Genomic DNA, 21,557 nt, shown 5'->3' on the forward strand with positions numbered 1-21,557 from the left:
CTTTCAGGCAGTCTAGTCTGCCTTAGGCGTGATTTGGATATGAGGTCGACGGGTTGGCCTGCCTAATAAATTTTATTGGGCTTTGAATTTATCTTTTTCCTCAAAATTAGATTTCGATCCGGATGCCAAAGTTTGGACGGTCATAATATGATTATAAGTCAGATAAGCTGTCCAGTTTTCTACATGATTTTAAATTCAATCATTATACTTATCACCACCACAATTACACAACACATAGGTGATTTCATGTTAACATTAAATATTTACTGCTAAATTAATAGTTAAGCAACAAATAAGAAAGTTTAATTATTATTATTATTTTTAAATAATTCGCTGCTTTTATTATAGTTTATGGGATATACTCAAATTTGGAGTCAACGAAATAACCACAGGGGAATCTAGTTAAGAGTTTTATGGAGATAAATGAAAATGACTTAATAAATGATGATAATAATGGAGGACCTTTAAAGATATTAAAATTAGAGTTTCAGGAGTTAAGAGATCGTAGAAGAAAAAATAGAATTTTATTTTTAAAAATAAAAAATATTTATATTCTAATTTATATAAAATATGTCTGTGATATGTTCTCTTAAAAAAATGATTGCACTTTTAATAAATTTTATAAATAATTTATTAATGATAAATAACTGATTTATTTAATATTGAGTCTGTTTAGGTTATTACTGACGCATATTATGTCATCATAGCCTTCATCATATGCACATTTAAAATTTTACACAATTATTCAAGTGAATAAGTATCTTAATATCTCTCTTCAGGCATTATAGAGGTCGATTTTGTTCAGGGTATTTTTTATACTATAAATACAAGAAAACTGAATGTTCTTATTGTTTTGAAGTACACTTATTTTTTATTGGTTCGATTTTTAATAAAGTAATGACACAGATTTTAAGAGAAATACATTTTACATGTTACTATATACTATTAATTTATTTTTATTTTGTAAAATCTAATATTATTATGTGTCCTCTTTTAATTAGATTGCACTGTTTTAATACATAATTTTTTTCATCCGTGAGACTCTAATGATTGTTAAAATTTTGAAGGTAAAAAATTAAATGCGTCATAAATTTAAATAAGGAAAAAGACCAATAAAAAAATAAAAAAGCAGGAATAGTAGCTGACAAGAGAACGAAAACTAATACCAAGGATTAAGACTAAAGCCAATACCAGCTTTGTTAAGGCAAAGTGACAGCCACTGCCGTATTTATTTAATTTTTTGCTCTCCGTTGACCTTGGGGCAATAGGTGGCTTGCCAAATTGAAAACAACATTGGTGATTTAGATACCAATTTTACAAACTCATTGGGCCAATTGTTTTGTTTTGTTTGTGAGCTATTGGGCGTTTATTGATAAAAAAATACAGAATATCCTCCAATTTCTACCTATTATGTATGTAATTGGTGGGTATAGTTTTACACAACATTGAGTGAAAGGGTCAGCTTTTCCACTGTACATTAAAAAAAAACGTTAAAGAGAGAAGCTACTGCTTTCTTCATTATTAAATAAAAGCAAGAGACAGTGAAAGAAAAGGTCATGGACAAATTAAAATTAGGAAGCTTTTATAAGTAATTAAATGTAAAAAGAGTTTAATTTGTCTATACGCCTTTGGAGATAAATGCTTGTCTTTCTGCTATATCTTTCTAATTTCTGCCGCCACCAGCGCACCAGGTGGACTGATTAAGCACACAATAATAACCTTGCATCCTTATTTTATGATCAATTATTTAATATCATGATTAATGATTGAAAGTGATATTACATTTACTTATAAATTATTAAATGTAACGTATTTTAAACTCCATCATTTATAATTAAGAAAAAAATTGTTTTTTTTTATGAATAAAAATGTAAATGTATGTGATATAATTTAAAATTAAATTAAATTTCAGTTTTAAATTTTTAAATATAAAATACGAAAAATAATTTCAAGCAGTGATTATGTATATATTTGAATAAATTTGAAATTATCAATACTTAGATTTTAATTTACGGTGTTAGCGTAACTTTATATTAGAATGATAACGTTTCATTTTTTTTTTAAATTTTGTAGTAACGTATAACCGCTATTGTATTACAATATTATAGGTTCCTGTCACTCATATCTATACATACGGACGTACCAGCATATCCATTTCTGTCAGACGGTCATTTAATTTCTCTCGGCCTGTCACTCATGTCTATACATACGGACTTACCAACATACTCCTCTCTGTCAGTCAGATGACCATTTAATTTCTCTCGACGCACATACTAACAGAGCTGCGAGGTGGCTGGTTCTACTCTTCTACCCCCCATTACATCACCGGATTAGGCTATCTCCTGGTGGACTCATACATGGAGTTAGTCCGGCCTATCTTAGTCACCGACTAGAATACTCAATATTGAAACAGTCTGCTTTTAACTTCAGCCTGAATACCAGAAGTTCGATGGCCATCAATATTGAAATATTTATTTTTTATATCTAAAATCATTCAAACCAAATTAATTTATTAAGAAACAATGTATTTTTATAAAATTTTTATTTCATTTATAAAAATTAAATTCTTAAATTTATTTAAAGGAGAAAAATATCAAATCATTTAATTAAAAATATGAAATCATTTTTTTTTAAATATAACATTAATATTTAATAGTTTCTCACTATTTAGTTGTTTCGAAATTGAAATATTTTTTATTATTTTAAAATTTATTTTAAATTTATAAATTCTATTATAAAATTATTTCAATAAAAAATTTTTAATTACATAATAATGGCATACAACTCATTTATAAGAAAATCAAAAGTGGCAACAGTTACTTGATATGCAATGGGTTGAAGGTGATCCATATTCCATAGTGCGGCGTCATCATCACATTCCAAGTCACTAATGTTCTACTGTTTTATTGCAATCTTCTATTTCTTTTTTTTTTTTTTTTTTTAAAATTACAATCTTCTGTTTCTTTAAAGAAAGTATAATCTTCTCATTTTAATACTTTATCGCATGAAATTGCATTTTAAAAAGAGTTAATTAAAAAAAAATACTTTGTAATCGATTGAGTTTTTACTATTCGTATCAAAATAATATTTTATTTTATTTTATTATTAAGAAATAATAATAATTTTTAAATATCATTAAAAATATAAAATATTATTATATTTTATTTATTATGAATATTTTTTTAAAATTACTGAATTTACTAATATATCATATTAATCCCATGATTAGACGAGAGATGCAAAAATGATGATTATTAGAAATTAAAATATTTACTAATTCCATATCTCTATATATATATAGGGATACAGTGTTACATATGTTCGTCATCATCGATTTTGAAGGCAAATCTTTCAATCCAAAAAGGAAAAGAGTCATTTAGCTAACTCCTAAAAGCTATGGAGTGACCAAGTAGATCCGCATTGGAAGAGGAATCAGTGGAATTACATGGCCGGCGTTGAACACGTAGAGCATGAAACATGAGAGCTCCGGCTAAAGACCCGATGACTGGTGCAGTAATATAGACCCATATGTCCTTAAAATTCCATGATATAATTGCAGGCCCTAAAGACCTTGCAGGATTTAATGACCCTCCTGAAAGAGGCCTGCACTTGACAGATCCAATCATATAATAAAGATTGATTTATTATAGATTGATCCAAATTAAGAAAAGAGAAGGACTCGTACCCTGTGATAAGGACTGCAAGTCCAATGGCAAGTCCAACAACAAAACCAGACAAATGCATTATCTGCAATAGTTTTGTAAGTAAAAATTATATAAACAGCGATAAGTAATGATATAAAGAACTCATTAATCATGAGAGAATTTAGTTCTTACTGATTTTTGGAATGTCAATGAAGCAGAAAGGAACATGATGATGAAAGTAGCGATGAACTCAACCCAGAAGGCTGAGTTGCAGTCACGGAGTGGTCTGGTGGCCATAAGTTCTGGTTTTATGCCATAGATACATTTTCCAACGTACGTTGCCAATATTGATCCTACAATTTGAGCCAATACATAAAGGGGAACCTGCAAAATAAGTTGCCAGTAAATGTGGTTAATTTTCATGAATTGTGTTTGGTTTTATAGTTTGGTGACCTTACCCTGGACCATGAAAAATGGCCAAATGCTGCAAAAGCAATTGTGACAGCAGGGTTGACATGAGCACCAGAGATAGGGCCTAGGGAGAAAACCAAGATGATGACTGTTAATCCTGCTGTGGATGCGTATTCCAAAAGACCCACTTGGCCTCGAGTTATCTGTGTGTTTCCTATGATCCCACATACACAAAACATTAACACAAAGGTCCCCATCATTTCTGCTAAGACCTGCATATTTTTGGTCAATACAAAACTCATCATCAGGCTCAGAATAATGAAATATCACTAGCTAGTCTCATTTTACTTACCATGCGTGCAGGATTAAGATCCATTCCCTTAGGGAAACAGCCAGAGACACAGGAATTAGCAAATACATGTCCATGACCATCTATTGACATTTCAGTTGAGCCCATATCTGGACAATCTCTAGATAGCCCACTGTTGGATGATGCATTAATAGAAATACGAGGAGATGGAGGAAGCTGATCTTCCAGTAAATGCTTCATTTTCACGAGCCAACCTCCAATGAAAATTAAGGGATAACAAGAGACCGACGTCTTTAATGGTGTTACACAAAGCGAAAGAAATGCAAAGGACATGTAGAATAGAAAAGTAGAAAGTTGTTGCTTGCGTGCAATCTGCTTGGAAAAGCAGAGTCATTTGATACATAAGGTGTTTGGTTTTATTAGAGGATTGATGTTTTTGTGATATATGGGTGGCCTAGTTTTCAACACAATTCATGCGCTCCTCCAATGCGGCAGAGAGTATCTTTTGCGCTTGTTAACCGTCCTAGTCTGAAGAATAAGAACCCATCCCCAATTTACCTGTAATATTACATTCCTTTAAGATTATCAAATATCAAGTTGGTTTGGTTTGCAAGATTGAGGTTGTCGTTTTATTTTATTTGAAAGTAATGAAACGATATAGGATGGAGCATAGATAACTAAGATAAGTAATTCCATCTGATGTTCTGAGATTCATCATAAAGTATCGTTCAGAACAGTACTTACGGATGCATCAAGCCCACTCTTTATGTCAGACGACCATTTAATTTTCTCGATCCGCGTGCAAGCAAAGCTGCGAAATGATTGAGCCTACTGTCCTTTCTCGTGTCATGTTGTCGAGTTGGACGTCTCCTTACTAGACCTAGGCTCCTGAACTATCCGGCCTGCCCTATGTGTCTGGATCAAGACTGAAGGTGCTGGTCCAGTCATCTGAAAAAAACTTCGTGAATTTTGAGTCAGCGTTGTCTTTTTGGGCCCGTCCTTACCCAGGGGTGGTGAGACCCAGCGGTCATCACCTTTTAATTCATGGAGTCCCACGTTCATGGGTAAAGGAGAAGAAGATGAGTTTGATAAGAAGAGCCCATTAAGTAATATGGACTCAAAAAGATATGGCCCATCAAACTTAATTTGTCAATTTGTTAATTGAGTAAAACCCAACATGACACTGTAGATCTAAATGCCTACTTACAATGAGAGGTTCCACGCCATAACAATGATCATGAACTCTAAATAAACCTAAAATATTTCTAGATGGTGTCCTTGAAATTTATCTAATTTTGGTTATCGATTTTTTAGTTTGAAGATCTTATGAAATTTGTAGAAACCAAATAAAATAGGAGCATCCTATTTGCAATTTAATAATACGTAGCTATTTCATTTTTTATATGATGCATTTATATTTATTTAACAGTTCATAATCATATTGTATACTATATTTTTTTTATATAAAAATTACAATAACAATTAATTTTAATTTTATGCCGTTTCTTATGTCGAAATAAAGTTTATTTTATTAATTTTTTTTTTTAAAAAAGAAAAATACATTAATAAGAATGAGACTGAGGTGTAGTATATCGAAAAATTAAGATATATTAAAATAAATTCGAGGTTCTAAAGTCAAAATCTCAACCTAAAAGCTTAATCAAAGCTACAATAAAACACAAGTTTGTAAAGAAAATAAATACCAATAAAGTATATTTAATAAGCGCGGTCTAATAAGTAATTATTTCATTTATGAAGTGATCTATAAAAAAATAAAAATTCATTGAATTATCAAATGAGCAAAAATTAAATAATACAGAGCGAAAAAAGAGAAAGCACAGAAAGTGAATTAGATTAATTTTGTTCTCTGTTAAGAAGAGATTTCAGCCTCTGAGTTTCCTCTCAGCCTTTTATTTTGTTACTATTATTTTATTTCTTATATTTATTTTGTGTGAGTTTGATGAATTTAATCCTTTGTTTTTAAAATCTTGTTGCTTTAATTGTTTTAGAGTTTTGAAAGTTATGAATTTCTTACTATTTTGAGAGGTATTTAATTATTATAACTGATAATTTAGAACCGTATCGTTATGTTGAACGCTCAACCCTTCGAGAAAGTTATATTTGTCTTCTTTCTTAGTATGGTACTCATCTTGTTTAGAGATTCGTGCTTCATTTGGGGCTCCTAGAAAGTTTTATCGCTTCTTTTTTCTCCATATATCACTCACTCTATTTGGAGATTTAGACTTTATTTGGGACTATTTGGTGGTAGTTGTTTTCTTTTGCAATGACAAATTTAGGAGTTTTGAGCTTGGTGTTTACTTTTATTTTAATTTTTATCCTTAGTTATTTGATGTTTGGCTTCAATGTGTTTATGGGTATGTGTTATTTTCTTTTCTACGCATGTATGTAAGTTTTCTTTACTCTGGTCTGGTTATTTTTTTCATCTTCTCTAGCTATGGCTAAAGTAGAGGCAGTGGCACTCGATCAACAATGAAGAGTTTTAGTTGGCTTAGGATTCTGGGTTGTGTGGGATGTGGGCTTGCTACTGGGTGAGTTGGGTTGTTCAGGACGTGAACTTGCTGCTGGGTGGATTATTTGTTACTGTATTTTGGATATGGATCTAGGTATGTGTCCAGGTATTTTTTTTACATTATGGACTTATATCTTTTTGGTCTTTGGGCCTTTTAATGCCATCACACTTGAATGTTAAAAAAAATAGCCTATAAAAAAGTATTTATATCTGTGCTCGGATTTAAAAAATAAAAAGATTTAAAGAGGAAATGTGAGCTTTCTCTGTTTAAAATAGGCAAAAAAAAAAAAAAAAAAAAAAATTAAACACAAGAAAATTCATTTAAAGAAGAATAAAAATAAATAGAGTTTTTTTTCTCTTCTAGAAAGTGTTTATTTTATTAAAATCATTTCATGTACGAAAATTAGAAAAAGTCATTTTCTTTTTTTAGTATAGGATTTACAAATTTGCATTAGCAAATAAAAATTTGCTAAAAATAGTTGATATGGATCAACTTTATTCGATTTAAATAAAAAAATTGATCAAATCAATATAATTTAATAATTTAATTTGATTAAAAAATAAAAAAATTCACTTTATTTTTTTTAATTCAATTTAATTTTAGAAAAAATAAAACTGAACTGAGCTAATAATAATTAAATACTAATAACCGCGGTTGCATTTTCATGTCTAGAGTGGTGGTGAATAAGCATTTAAGGCTTTCTAAATCAAGAGTTCAATACTTAGCATCACCTTTTTCCTACTTTTTTTTCTTATCTTTTAATCTTAACCGCACCATTGTAGCACCAGTCCATAGAATCAGTCCATCAGCCAACCGTTGCGTTGCTCCACCAATCCCTATCTCTGCACCGCCAGTCCCTGTTGCAGCATTGTACCTCTATAGCGGCTGTCACAACCGCTTCCTTTCTCCTCCACAGCGATTGTCACAGCCTCTTCCTTCCTCCTCCACACTGTCGGTGACAACAAATTCACATCACAATCCTTTTTTCCTATTCTTTAATTTCTTCTGTAATTGAGATATTTATTTAATGTATTATCTTGTTTGGTTGTGAATACTTTGGCTTAAAAATTATTTTGTTCATATTTTTATTAATGAAAATTCTTTTATTTTATCTTTGGATATTTGAAACTAATAAATTAATGTGAGTCTCTATATTTTTTATATAAAATAAATAAATATTAAATTGAAGAAAAAATAGACTGAGATAATCAATCATATAAATCAAATTAAACTGAATTAATTTATTTTAATTTAATTTAATTTTATATATAAATTGATTTGATTTAATTTTAATTTTAAATAAAAAATTAATTTTTATTTTTATTAATTTAATTCAATTTTTAACCGAATAGACGGTCTGTATATCCGTGTAGTTGAAGTCAAACATCGAACAGTTGTCTTTGACCATAGTTATGAGGAAGCGATAAGATCCAAAAGTAGGCATGAATCAGCTACTTGCTTGCCAGTTGGGCTCATGCTATGTCTGCACTCTTGGCGTACAGGTACGGATTCTATGGAAAATTCTATGATATCAACTTTCTTACGATAGGCCAACAAAAAAACTGATGACATGTAAATAAATATAATTATAAAAAAATTATTCAGTAATTATTTTTTTAAGTCACTTTTTTTAAAGTTATATTTTATGTTATATTTAAATTTTAATAAATTACCATTTAAATTTTTATCACAGCTTCGACTTAAAATTTCTCAGTCATCTTCTAGATGTAGCAATAAATCCAGCTCGCGTTTACGATTTGCTATCTCTTAACGGATTACTTTTCTATCTCTCAAACCACTTGGAATAGAAATGTCTGCCTCACTTGACTCGGTCAATGGCCCATAGTTCCGTTTCATTCTATATCAACATTCCCAATAGTCGTCTATGGCAGCCGGTCAAAGTCCTCTACAGCACATCTCCACTGCCAAATATGGTACCACCTTAGTATTCACTCCTTACCCAAAACTCTCTATATAATCATTCCAGCCATGCAATTGAATCATAGCATTTCCCTTCAATGGCTTCTTCACTTCAGTTTATTCTCTTGTCTCTCCTTATTTTCTTCTCTGTCTCCAATGCACAAAGTTCTTCCTCTAACTCAAAACCCAAAACACTAGTCCTTCCCATTTACAAAGATGCCTCCACCCTCCAATATCTCACCCGTCTCAACTTGGGAACCCCTTCCCTTCAAACTAACTTAGTTGTCGACATTGGAGGCAAGCATTTATGGATAGATTGCTCAACTGGGTATCAGTCATCCACTTACAGACCAGGACATTGTGGCTCTGCCTCTTGTTCCGTGGCTAAAGCTGATTGCGTTAGCTTATGCCCCCGTCCTGCTAGTCCTGGTTGCAACAACAATACTTGCAGAGTCTTGGCCAAAAACAGTATTTTTGGAGGATATCTGATATCTGAGGTTGCCATTGATACAATCTCTCTCCGAGCCACAGATGGCTCCAAGGCCGGTTCACAGGTTTCAATTCCCAATTTTATCTTCGCTTGTGCGGAGTCCTTCGACCTAATAAATCTTGCTAGTGGCGCAAAGGGTATGCTTGGCCTAGCAAAGGAAAGAGTTTCAATGCCCACGCAGCTTTCATCTGCATTTGGTGGAAGTTTTCGTCGAAAGTTTGCTATATGCTTGCCTTCCAATTCTAAAGCCAATGGTGTTTTGTTCTTCGGAGACTCTCCTTATTTATTCCATCCACGTTACAACACATCCAAGGCCATCGACGTATCATCAGAATTTAGGTACACCAAACTTCATGTCAATTACGAAACCACAGCATCACCAAGGTTGCAAGGAGCACAGTTGCCAGAGTACTTTGTGAAGATCACATCTATTCTGGTAAACCAAAAGCCAATTCCAATAAACTCCACATTGCTTGAATTCCACAAGACAGGAGTCGGTGGTTCAAGAATAACTACAGTGCAACCTTATACCACTCTTGAGACTTCCATCTACAAGTCACTTGCTAAGGCGTTTGATGAGCAGATGTTGGTTACTACTGGAAACAGGACAGTGAGAAAGGTGGGAGCTGTGGAACCATTTAAAGATTGTTATCTTAAACAAGACTTGGGTATGTCATTGCTTGGGATTAGAGTTCCTGACATTAATTTAGTGTTTGAAAATTTGGATGTGAACTGGGCAATCTTTGGAGCTAATTCAATGGTGGAGGTAAGCAATGATGTGGTGTGTTTAGGGTTTGTGGATAGAGGTCCAGACACCATATCGACATCAACATCAATAGATATTGGAGCACACCAATTGCAAGACAACCTTCTTCAGTTTGATCTTGCAGCTTCAAGGCTTGCATTTACTTCCACACTTCACTTACAAGATGTTGAGTGCTCCAACTTCAAATTTTAAATGATTTGCTTTCTATTATATTTATTGTGGTTTGAGCTGTGTAATAATGGATTTTCTGGTTAATGAAATTGGATTGTAATATGGAAACTTCTTAAGATGTATAAATTATTTTATATGTCAATAAATAAAAGAAAAAAATCTATATTTTGCATAATTATTTCTATTATGTTTATTTTCGCATAATTATGATGTACTGTTGCAAACATTATGTCTTGCATTGAAGTTCAAACGTGTATTAATTTTCAAGGCAAATATCTTTTTTATTTTGCTGTAAAAGAATTATATAAAATTAATATTTAATTATTTCAAGTTTTAACAGCTAATTAAATATATTTTAAAGCTCTTAATGAATTTTATTTATTATAATAGAATTTCAATTCCCTTAAAGAGTGAGATATTTGTGCAACGGCTACTTCGCAATTTTTTCAACTACACGGTCCAATGGTGGCTGCCTGCCCGCTTGCCATATGCGTCTACTTTTGCAGGTGGTGCATGCGTTGATATGGACATAACGGCTACCCAACCCAAAAATGGCGAGAGGGACCACCTTTATGATAATTGAACTCTAAAAACAATAAAATACCTTTTTTTTTTTTCAAGGAAAGGGACAAATAAAAAACAAAATAGTTTCTTAAAAAAAATAACAAACAATATTTTTTAAATGATAAAGGTAGTTAATCTGGAAAAGATGTTTTTCGATTTTTCTAATATTATATTATTATATTTTAAAAAAATCTTCTATTTATATTTTTTCTATTTAATTTTTATTTATTTTATTTTTTTATACAAAAATATAATTTTTTATTAACTTTTAAATTATATTTATTTTAAATACATTAAATTTTATTACCAAATTAACTTTTTAATTATATTTATTTTATATTTGAAAATTTTTTTTAAAATAAAAAAATTAAATAAGATTATAATAATTAAAATAAATAATAATTTTGGGATAATCGAAAAAAAAGGATAAAAATTATGAGATAGTAAAAATAATTTATATTCACTGCAAAAATTATACATATTTTATTATAAATTGTTAATAATTTAATAATTGATATTAAACCATGGATAAATAATTATTAATTTATTTTAATAATAAACAGACGATAAGAATTAAATAAAATTGATGGTCAGAATAAAAGAAAGTCAATAGCAAGTAAAAAGCAATACATTTTATTGAATTAGAAATATATATTTTTATACTAAATTTGATTTTAAAAACTTAACATATTGCAATTTTTGTGAATTATATTATAATTTTAAATAGGACTTAGACTCTATTTATTTGTTAAATTAAAATTAAATAATAAAAAATAAATTTTAATTACTTTAAATATCAGAAAATGTAAGTAAAACAAGCGTAATCTTACTGATGATCTAAGATCCAATAGAATAGGGTTTTACAAGGGTTTTGGTATTGAAAAATAAAACTTAAACTTTCTGGGGGGTTCCCCCCTTTTATCCATTTCGCTATGCTTGCTGATGACGTGTAAAGGCCTTTCCATGATTGGGACACGCGTCTCTGACATACAGATTCGGGTGTACGAGGGTATCAGCAGCTTGCTTCATGCGTAACGGCCTCTGATTCTCCTCGTGCGTACGTTCGAGCGGATCTGCTAGGCTGTCCTAGTATGGCTTTGGATATTGGGCTGGGCCGAGAGTCGGGTCGGACGCTGAGTCTGAGAGGAGAGGGCCTACTAGTCACGGACTGGGCCGTTCTAAGTGAAGAAGCTTGGTTGAGCCCGGCCTTGAAGGTGGCACGAACCAGGCTTGTTTCGTGTAGCAGGTGTGTGGGCCTTTGCAAGATGGGCTTTTGGCTATGATCCAGGCCCTGGGCCAGGATGGAGAAATCCAGCGGTCATCAATTGCCCCTTCACCTTCTTGGTAGTTATCGCCCCTACTGCCGAGGGGGTGAATATCAAGAACCATTATGACCGCGCCTGTTCGTGGTCAGGTGCCTTAATAACATCCTTTCATCTTTCTGTCGTTGTGCAGTTTCCGAGTCCTCTCTACTCTTTCCCTTTTCTGGCTTTTCTTCATTCTTCGTGTTCTTTGCTGTCTTTGTTTCCTGTCATCATTATCTGGACATGTCCTTTCTTTCCTTTTCCATGACTATCTTTTAAAATTCTGACACCGTTAGCTTAGAGCATAGCTCTGCTCTGTGCTGAGGCCTCAGGCTCCGAGTACATATCAACGCTAACTTTTCTTCATTCTCAAATCTTCTGCTGGAACAAGAGGTTCTTCCTTTCCATTTCTCTGCAAAGGATCCATTTGACGCCTTCTTCAAACGGAATGAGGTGAGCTTGAGTTTGCATTGCTTTGTTGCCCCAAAGGTTAATCTTGCTTTTTTCATCTTTATGGAGAATTGTTTCTGACTTGTCTCTGTTTTGAAACTTTTTGCAGTACCTGAGATAAGAATGGGTCAGTTCAAAATTCTTGAAAATTTGATATTACCTCTAAGGAGTCTGGACGGTGCTTTGGAGATCCTGCTGGTAGGACGGCCGATGCATGGGATTATTCAGCAAGCTATGGAAACTGTTTTATCCAGGTTGTCTGGTCGGCCTCCTCTTCAGTTTGTTGTCCGAGCTCCAAAGAGGTTCTGGGCCGATGAAAGGTCTGCTCCTTCTTCCGAAAAGAAAAAGGAAATTTCCTTAATGCCCCCGTCGCCTTCTTTTGATATAAATGGAAGTGGAAAGAATGATCAACTTATTGTTCCCTTTGATGTGAAGTACCAGTATTATGCAAGACTTTGGTGTGAAGTACCAGTATTATGCGGGACTGAGATCTGCTGCGCTCAATCAAGCTTCTGGCGATACCTTCGAATGTATGCTCAGCGATCTCCTTGGAGCCGTAACTTGAAAGCTCGTGTTTTCATGGTACATACGGACAAGCTCGGATATTATATCCTGTCCGTATGCATCGTGAATCACATCTGGGCAATCAGGGTGTCGACCTATTATAGGGGAACAGTGAGAAATACTTATGGGAATTAACTTGTTCAATTCCCCTATGATAGCGAGACAGATCTTGGCCTTTTCTGCCAAACTCACATTCCGAGCTGCGAGAGTTCTTCCGAGCTGAAGATTAGAGTAGTGAGGTAGGTGATGACGATATAATTGTAGATGGTGAAGTATCCGGACATGTAAATCCTTTAAGGATAGTCTTCCATTCTGTAGGCCCGGATATGTAAATCCTTTAAGGATAGTCTTCCATTCTGTAGGCCCGGATATGTACTTTTCTTTTAATGAAATTCTTGTTTTTCGTTCATACTTGAGTTTTTTTTTTTTTGTTGTGGATGGAGTACTGATACTGCTTTCTTTATAGCCTTAGCCAACTAAATTTTGTTTTATTCCGAGCTGAACTGACCGTATTCGTGTGCTTTTGCTTTTGATTAATGATCTGAACTCCGGATCCACTTAGCCAACTGAGCTTTCACGTTACTCTTTCCGAGCTGAACTTACAGACCTGTGAGCTCTATTGCGGTTTACTTTTTCCGAGCTAGAATGCCGACCTGTGAGCTCTACTTTTATTTCATAGGTTGAACTCTAAGCCCTTAGCTCTATATGTTTCCGAGGTGCCCTTGTTGCCTCCGATCTCGCGGCCTTTGTTCAATAACAATCGAATTAAATCTTATAACTTTTTGAGTGACAAGCAGGTCTGGCCTTTATCATGCTCCCACCTGTTTATACTTTGGAGTCTTTTCATAACTTGCCTCTCTATTTCCTTGGTATTTACCGTGGAAGTGGTGAATTTTTGCAGGTTGAGTTACTGTGACTGACGAGTTGGACTTGTATTATGTAGATAACAGATGGGCTTATGTAGATGAGCTGTCACCGTGGACTTGGCCCTTGTGGAGAAGCCCAACGATTATTCTTTTGCCCATTTACCTTCTCACTGGTTATTATATAACCGTTGAGAGGGTAAACTCCGAGAGTAATTAATGATCGCGCCGCTCCAAGACAAAACTGTTCAGATCATCGTTTCATCTCATTACTGCCTTTCACTTCGAATTCCTTCTGTCTTCTGAAGAAACTAGCTCTTTTCTGCTTTCTGTCTCCCTGCAACTCCTTCTGCCTTTCTCACATTATTGCGCTTTCAGGTATGCTTCCTTGTTCTTCCATGGCCCTTCCAGAGCTTCCTGATGTTGTTGACACTGAGTTGCATATTACTCCTTCCAACATAACTAGGTACATTTCCCGGAGGCTCTTAGATACTCCTCTGTATCTGATTCGAGCGCCTCTTCCAAATGAAAGGATAGTTCTTCCTTACCCACCCCCTTCGGGTTTGGTGGATCCCCAAGGGGATCGTCGTATAGTGTTTTTCTTGAAGCAGAGAGAATTCGGTCTACCTTTTCCTTTCACCACTTTCTTTATTGAGGTTTTTGAATATTTCGGGGTGACTCCTCGGATGTTATCCCCAAACTCCATTTTGTTCATGTCCTATTTTGAGTCTATCTGCCTGGGTTGGGGTTTTACACCCACGGCCTGTCTGTTTGTTACTTTTTTCCGCCTGGTTAAGGCGGTTCAAAACTTCTATTACTTTTCCCCCCGTAGGGGGTTGTCTTTTCTCACAGGCTACAAGGATTCTATAAAGGGATGGGTAGAGAATTTCCTTGTGGCGGAGCTGAAATTAGGGTCCGCCAGAACGTGGGAGGTGGATCTAAGTTGGGGGGAGATCTTTCCGGGGTGCAACGAGTTGCCCCAATTGAGTCTTGTTGAGCAGGTGGGGCTGCTTCGACTGACTTCTGTCGAGAAGAAGTATGACGTCGAGAAGTGTATGTTCGTGTCCAATCTTAGGGATATCCGGGACACGGGTATAGTGCCTTGTCCAATTATTCTGTTTCTTTTTTGCCCGTAATATCAGAAGATATGCTGACTCTTTGTACTTTTGTGTTTTTTGTAGCTTCTGAAGTAAAAATGGATGACATCAAGTTTCCCAAGAACTTTGTCCTATCTCGGGACAATATGCATGCGATTTTTGACGCCTTTGGGGATGGGCGTTCAGTGACTGAGATTGCTGCGGAGATGGTTCAAGCTGCTTCCTCCAAGAAGGTTAGCCGACCTCCCGCCAAAGCTTCTTCTAGAGCTTTGAAGTCGAGCTCCCGCAGTACCAAGCCATCTAGCCGTGGTGGGTCGAGCTCAACTCTTAGGCCTGCTGAAGGGTCTGGGTCTGCCCTAGCTTCCTCAGAGGACGTGGGAGGAACCTCTCTTCCTATTGTGGAGCAGACCCCTACCGTTGAACAAGTAGAGCAGGGTATTACCCGTTCTCCTGGAGGGGTGCCAGGGGAAAAATCTAAGTCCCCTGTTACTAAAGACAAGGAGGCCTCTGGGACAGGGCTGGAGATCGTCCTTATAGGGGACCCAATTCCAGAGGTTTCTACCCAGGATATCTCTGCCCCGGTGAGGATTGAACCTGAGGGCTCCGAAGGCATTCCAGCAAAGACCGGGGACAAGCGCCCAGCTCCGCCTAGAACATCTGCCCCATCTCCTGCTCGGAAGAAATCCAGGGCTGCCGCAGGGGCTTCTCCAGCTCTTCCTTCCATTGGGAAGAAGAAAGGTGTTCCTGCTGTGCCTTCGTTGTCTCCTTCTGGCAACGTTCTGAGCACATCGGACATTTCTTCCGAGTCTTCGGCCAGTGCTGTCGCCGAACTTCTCAGAGAGCGAATGTTCGACGGAATTACAGAGGCTTCGGATCCTCGTCTTCTTGCCCTGACTGGTCTTTTAGCCAGTTCTACCAAGGAGCAAGTGTCCTTTCGATCTCGCTCTCGCGAGGAGCTCGGATCTTCCATTAGGGAAATGCTTCTGATGGTAAGGTTTTTTTTTTTTTTTTTTTTTTTTTTTTTTTTTTTTTCAGTTTGCTTTGCCTTTTCCTGACAGTTGTTCTTCCGTACTAGGTGACGGGCCTCTTTATGGAGGTGGACATCCGTGATCGCTCCCTCCAGGAGTCTGTAGACCGCCGGATTGAAGAGGCGCGTCTGGGGGAGAATCTGTCTGCAACCAGCGATGCGAGGGGTAATCTGGTAGCTGCTCGGGAGCAAATCCAGTCCCTCCAGGTGAAGTTGCACTCTGCGCTAGAGGCCCTTAAAAAGGCTGATGAGAAGGCGGCTGAGACAGCAAAGCATACCGAGTCTTTAGAAGCGGAGCTGTCTCAGACTCGTAAAGTTCTCAAAGTGTCTGATGAGAGGGCAGCTGTGATGGAGGTTCGTTGTGAAGAAGTTTTGAGGCAACTGTCCTCTATGACACAGGCTCTTCAAGAGAGAAATGAGGCTGTGAGCCAGAAAGCTGAGGTCCAACGTCAATGTGATACTTTAAAGGCCGATTTTGAAGGACTTCAGGCTCATCTGAATGAAGTGAAAGCTCAGAAGGAAGAGGCCCTAGCTCGGATGGAGGTCCTTGAGCAGGAGTTGAGTACGAGCTCTGATCGTATCAGAGACCTGGCTTCATCGGCTGAAGAGTTCAGCCTTCGCCACCAGCAGCTCAACCATGAAGTCAGGACCTTGGAGCTTAAGTGTTCAGCCCTGCTTAAGGTAGTAAAGCATTTTGAAGACAAATCTCAGCTGGTGCGTGAGCAATGCATAGCGGAATATCAGGAGTCTGATGAGCTGAAAAGGAAGATCGAGCAGGCCTGTGAGGCTCATCTCCAGGACTACAAGGACTCTTCCGAGCTTAAGGAATTTGTGGCTGAGGCCTGCGAAGCACATCTTAATGAGTATAAAGCTTCTGGTGAAATGGGAGCGGCTATTCTTAAGAAAGCCTTCCGCATGTATGTGACCGGCTATAATCGTGGTTTAAGAGAAGCCAGACACGCTCCTGATACTCCTTTGGCCGAGCTTCGCAAGTACGAAGCGGACTCAGATGGCGAGCCAGTGTTGTATGGGGAGGATGATTTCCCTATGCCTCGAGGAGATTGCCAGAGGAACATATGCCAGCCAGCTGAGATTTCTTCGAAAGAGTCCGAGCTAGAGGGGGAGGACGTGGAAGTCCTTGAGTCAAGGAAGGATGACCCTAACTCTGAGAAGGAGGATCTTCACCTTGAGTCAGAGATATCTCCTGTTGTAAACGTTGAGGGCTCTGATCCAAGGGATTCCGAGCTTCCTTCAGATGTAACTGCAAGTATAAATAATGTAGGCGAGGGTGTTCTTACTGATGCGAGTCCTTTAAGGACTATTTATCCCCCCACCTCGTTAGAAGGATAATTTGTAATAGTTATTTGTAATAAAATATCAGTTTTCTTTTTCCTCAAAATACTCTAATATCTTTTTTTTTCTCATATTTGTACACTATGTATTTTCATTCATAAGCTCTGAATTGTTCTTGAGTTGTAAGCTCAGCTAATAGTCTGAGAGATCAAATCTCATACCTTTTAATGGTGACTAGCATGTCTGCTTTTTACTTTTAGCCCCTTCTTCTTGGTTGTAAATTTGGATGTTTTGTTCCGGATAAACTGATTTGGGCTTTGATTATAGCCCCCTTTTTTTCCCTTATTTATCCTTCTGAAGATTTCTTCATTTATGAGCCCTTTTAGAGAGGGAGCTCGGCCTTGTTCTTTGGCCTTCATATCTTTGAGCTTTTGAGGATATAAGTCTATCCGAGCTGGGAGCCCGGCTTTGAGCTTTTGAGAATATAGGTCCGTCCGAGCTAGGAGTTTCGGCTTTTTGTTCTATAGCCATACTTTTAACGTTAGCATCTGTTTTTGAGGTCGGCGCCTCTTTAACTATTGTGCCCCGAACCTCTTTATGAGGTCGGAACCTGCTTTTGCCTCGGTAGCTCTGGGCTCCTTTCTTTTTTTGAGGTCGGAACTGTGTTTTTATGAGTTTGTCCCTGCATGGAAAATTTTCATTTCGAGAGGCTTTTAAGCCCTTCACCGACCATTTTTGTTTTCAGGGAATCTTACGAGATCCCGGCTGTTGTTGTTCCGGGGTGACCTCAGGGCCCTTCCCGTAGTTTTTTGTTTTTCCGGGAGTTCTGGGGGATCCCGGTCTTCTTTGTTTACCCGGGAGTTCTAGGGGATCCCGGTCTTCATGCTCCGGAAGGCATCTTTATGATCCTCACCGGCCGTTCCGGGGTGACCTCGGGGCCCCGCCGGCTGTTTTTTGTTTTGTTTTGTTTTCCCGGGAGTTCTGGGGGATCCCGGTCTTCTTTGTTTACCCGGGAGTTCTAGGGGATCCCGGTCTTCATGCTCCGGGAGGCATCTTTATGATCCTCACCGGCCGTTCCGGGGTGACCTCGGGGCCCCGCCGGCTGTTTTTTGTTTTGTTTTGTTTTCCCGGGAGTTTTGGGGGATCCCGGTCTTCTTTGTTTACCCGGGAGTTCTAAGGGATCCCGGTCTTCATGCTCCGGGAGACATCTTTATGATCCTCACCGGCCGTTCCGGGGTGACCTCGGGGCCCCGCCGGCTGTTTTTTGTACCTCTTTGAGTTTTTGCGCAAGATTCAGGCTCATTGGCGTTACTGTCGCTTCGTCATCTCAGCTGGTTTTGGACCTAACTGAGGTCTTGTTTTTTCAAGGGATCTCTCTGAGCCCTGTTCTTTTCTTTTTTATGGAAGAATATTATTCATAGAGATAATCATGTTGAATAAACAATTTTATTTACTCATATTCATCAAAATACAATGTTTTTCTTTACAATTACTTCAAGGAAAATACCTCTTTAGGTGCTGGATGTTCCAAGCGTGGGGCTCGGGGTTTCCTTGCATATCTTCGATTCGGTATACCCCTGACTTGACCACTTTTGTCACCTTGAAAGGACCTTCCCAGGTCGGTGCTAACTTGCCCGCGGCCACTCTTTTTCCTGTAGCTTCCAGGTTTCTTAGGGTCAGGTCTCCCACTTTTAAGCTTCTTTCTCTGACTTTTTGGTTGTAATATCTTGCTGCGCGTTGTTGATAAGCGGCAGTTCGGACTTGGGCTTCTTCCCTGACTTCCTCAAGAGCATCTAGGTTGCTTCTTAACTTATCCTCATTGGTATTCTCATCAGCAAATTGGACTCGATGAGTGGGGATCTGCAGTTCAACTGGGACTACGGCTTCTGTGCCATAGGCAAGTGCAAACGGTGTTTCTTTAGTGGGCGCTCTGGGAGTGGTTCGGAGTGCCCATAGTATGCTATTGAGTTCTTCTGCCCAATTCTCCTTTGCACCATCCAGCCGTTTCTTTAATCCTTGAAGGATAGCTCTGTTAGTGACTTCTGTTTGACCATTAGTCTGAGGATGAGCCACGGAGGAGAACTTATGCCAGATGCCTATATTCGTCGTGAAGGCTCTGAAAACACTGCAGTCAAATTGTCTGCCGTTGTCTGAGATAAGTACTCTAGGTATGCCAAATCTGCAGATGATATGCCCCCATACGAAATCTATCATCTTGCGAGCTGTGATTGTGGCTATTGCTTCTGCCTCTGGCCATTTCGAGAAGTATTCCACAGCCACCACGACAAATTTTCTTTGCCCCGTAGTCTTGGGGAAAGGTCCCAGAATGTCGATTCCCCATTGTGAGAAAGGCCATGGACTGGATAGGCTTGCTTGAGGAGTGGCGGGGGTTCTGATGGCATTAGCAAATCGCTGACATACGTCGTACCTCCGGACAAACTCTTCTGCTTCTTTTTTGACAGTAGGCCAGTAGTACCCTTGCCTGAATATTTTGTTGGCTAATGTCCCTGCTCCCTCGTGAGCCCCACATAGGCCTCTATGTATTTCCTCCATTACCTTTGCAGCTTCTTCCGGACTCACACACCGGAGCCATGGGCTGGACTTCCCTTTTCTGTATAATGTTCCCCTTATTGTTTGGTAGTTGGCAGCACGAGCTGCTATCTTTCTGGCTTCATCTTTATCGTCGGGGAGCTCACCCTCCTCCAAGTATCTCAGGTATGGGGTCATCCAAGTTGGGCTCTGTTCTACCTGTAGTACCGTGTTTGTCTTTTTAAAAGCAGGTGTGCGGACATGCTGTATATATACTTCATCGGGAAGCTGTTCTAACTCCTCTTTGGTCAATCGACTAAGCAGGTCTGCTTCCTCATTTTCATCCCGGGGTATTCTTTGAAATTTGACGATAACTCCCCGACCCGTGAGCTCGGCTTCTATAGTTTTTACTTTATCAAGATAATTCTGCATGATGGGGTCCCTAGCCTGATATACTCCCTTCACCTGGTTGATCACCAACTGAGAGTCGCTATTCACCTCGAGATCTGTTACCCCGACCTCCGAAGCTACAAACATTCTGTAACGACCCGAAAATCGGACCGCTACCGGCGCTAGGATCCGGGTCGACTTAAGGCCGCCGGGACCCGTAGCAAGCCTGACATATAATCTGTAAACCTGTATAATCCCATACATGATCAACAACATGCATAAAAATTTTAAACTTTTCTTTTAAACATCCAACTCAACCTGAACATACATGTACATAGTCATGATCATAATCATGATCCCTCTGTGGGATCTCATTAATGCCCCAACGGGCGATACAACATGAGATGAGTTGGCTTACATCTATATCATAAATATCTAAGATCATGCATCAACAAGGGATTACAATACTCATAGGGTCAAGCACATCTATAACCTCAAAATACCTCATTATATAACATACTGTAATCTCCTACAATAAATCATAATACAATTGTCATGTCCACAATCTAACTATTACATCAACATACTTCAAAAAAACTCTGGCTAACCTTCTGGTCTACCCTGTACCTGCACACCTGGGGTTAGGGGAGAGGGGTGAGCTACAAAGCCCAGTGAGCAGAATAGTGGAAACAATATATTAAAATTTCATGCTTTCATGGAATGCAACACATCACAACAAATCACATCTCGGATGGTATTGTCACCTATAGTCCTCTACATAGTCCAACTGTGCCGGGAAGTAGAATGGGTACAACCGGTCTTTCTCTTAACATAACATATCATACAGTCCAACTGTGCCAGGGACGTAGAATGGGTACAACCTGGACTTCCTCTTACATCGTGCCAGGGACGTAGAATGGGTACAACCTGGACTTCCATACCATATCATGCCATAACATCATCATATCATATGAGGACTAAAGGATCATCTAATAACCAATCTACATCAACATCAACATCATAAATGCAATGCAACATATTCGTGAATACTAATGCAAACAACCTACTATATCTCATGGCGTTCATGATGCATGGATCATGCTCAAATTCATATTTCATTTAATTTAAAACTTAAGGTTTATTCCACTCACCTCTGGCTAGCTCTGACAAACTCTGTAGCAGCTGGCTCACTGCTGGGGTCCTCGGTTCCTCGGGTCCGAACCTACACAGGTG

At 37.8% G+C, this 21,557-nt stretch overlaps 2 protein-coding genes across 2 annotated transcripts; one reads left to right on the forward strand and one right to left on the reverse strand.

Annotated features, from left to right (window-relative positions):
* Positions 1-3,237: 3,237 nt before the first annotated feature.
* LOC110611691 (probable aquaporin NIP7-1) lies at positions 3,238-4,348 on the reverse strand. The gene is made up of 4 exons (XM_021752077.2): positions 4,103-4,348; positions 3,837-4,028; positions 3,686-3,747; positions 3,238-3,603 (listed from the first exon to the last, which is right to left on the reverse strand). Exons 1-4 carry the CDS (start codon positions 4,331-4,333, stop codon positions 3,381-3,383), a joined length of 708 nt encoding a protein of 235 aa, XP_021607769.2. The 5' UTR covers positions 4,334-4,348; the 3' UTR covers positions 3,238-3,380.
* Positions 4,349-8,861: 4,513 nt separating this feature from the next.
* On the forward strand, positions 8,862-10,418 carry LOC110610682 (probable aspartic proteinase GIP2). The gene has a single exon (XM_021750721.2). It carries the CDS (start codon positions 8,915-8,917, stop codon positions 10,262-10,264), a length of 1,350 nt encoding a protein of 449 aa, XP_021606413.1. The 5' UTR covers positions 8,862-8,914; the 3' UTR covers positions 10,265-10,418.
* The last annotated feature ends 11,139 nt before the right edge of the window (positions 10,419-21,557 follow it).

Source organism: Manihot esculenta, chromosome 3 (genome assembly GCF_001659605.2).
Source record: "Manihot esculenta cultivar AM560-2 chromosome 3, M.esculenta_v8, whole genome shotgun sequence".
Taxonomy (NCBI): domain Eukaryota; kingdom Viridiplantae; phylum Streptophyta; class Magnoliopsida; order Malpighiales; family Euphorbiaceae; genus Manihot; species Manihot esculenta.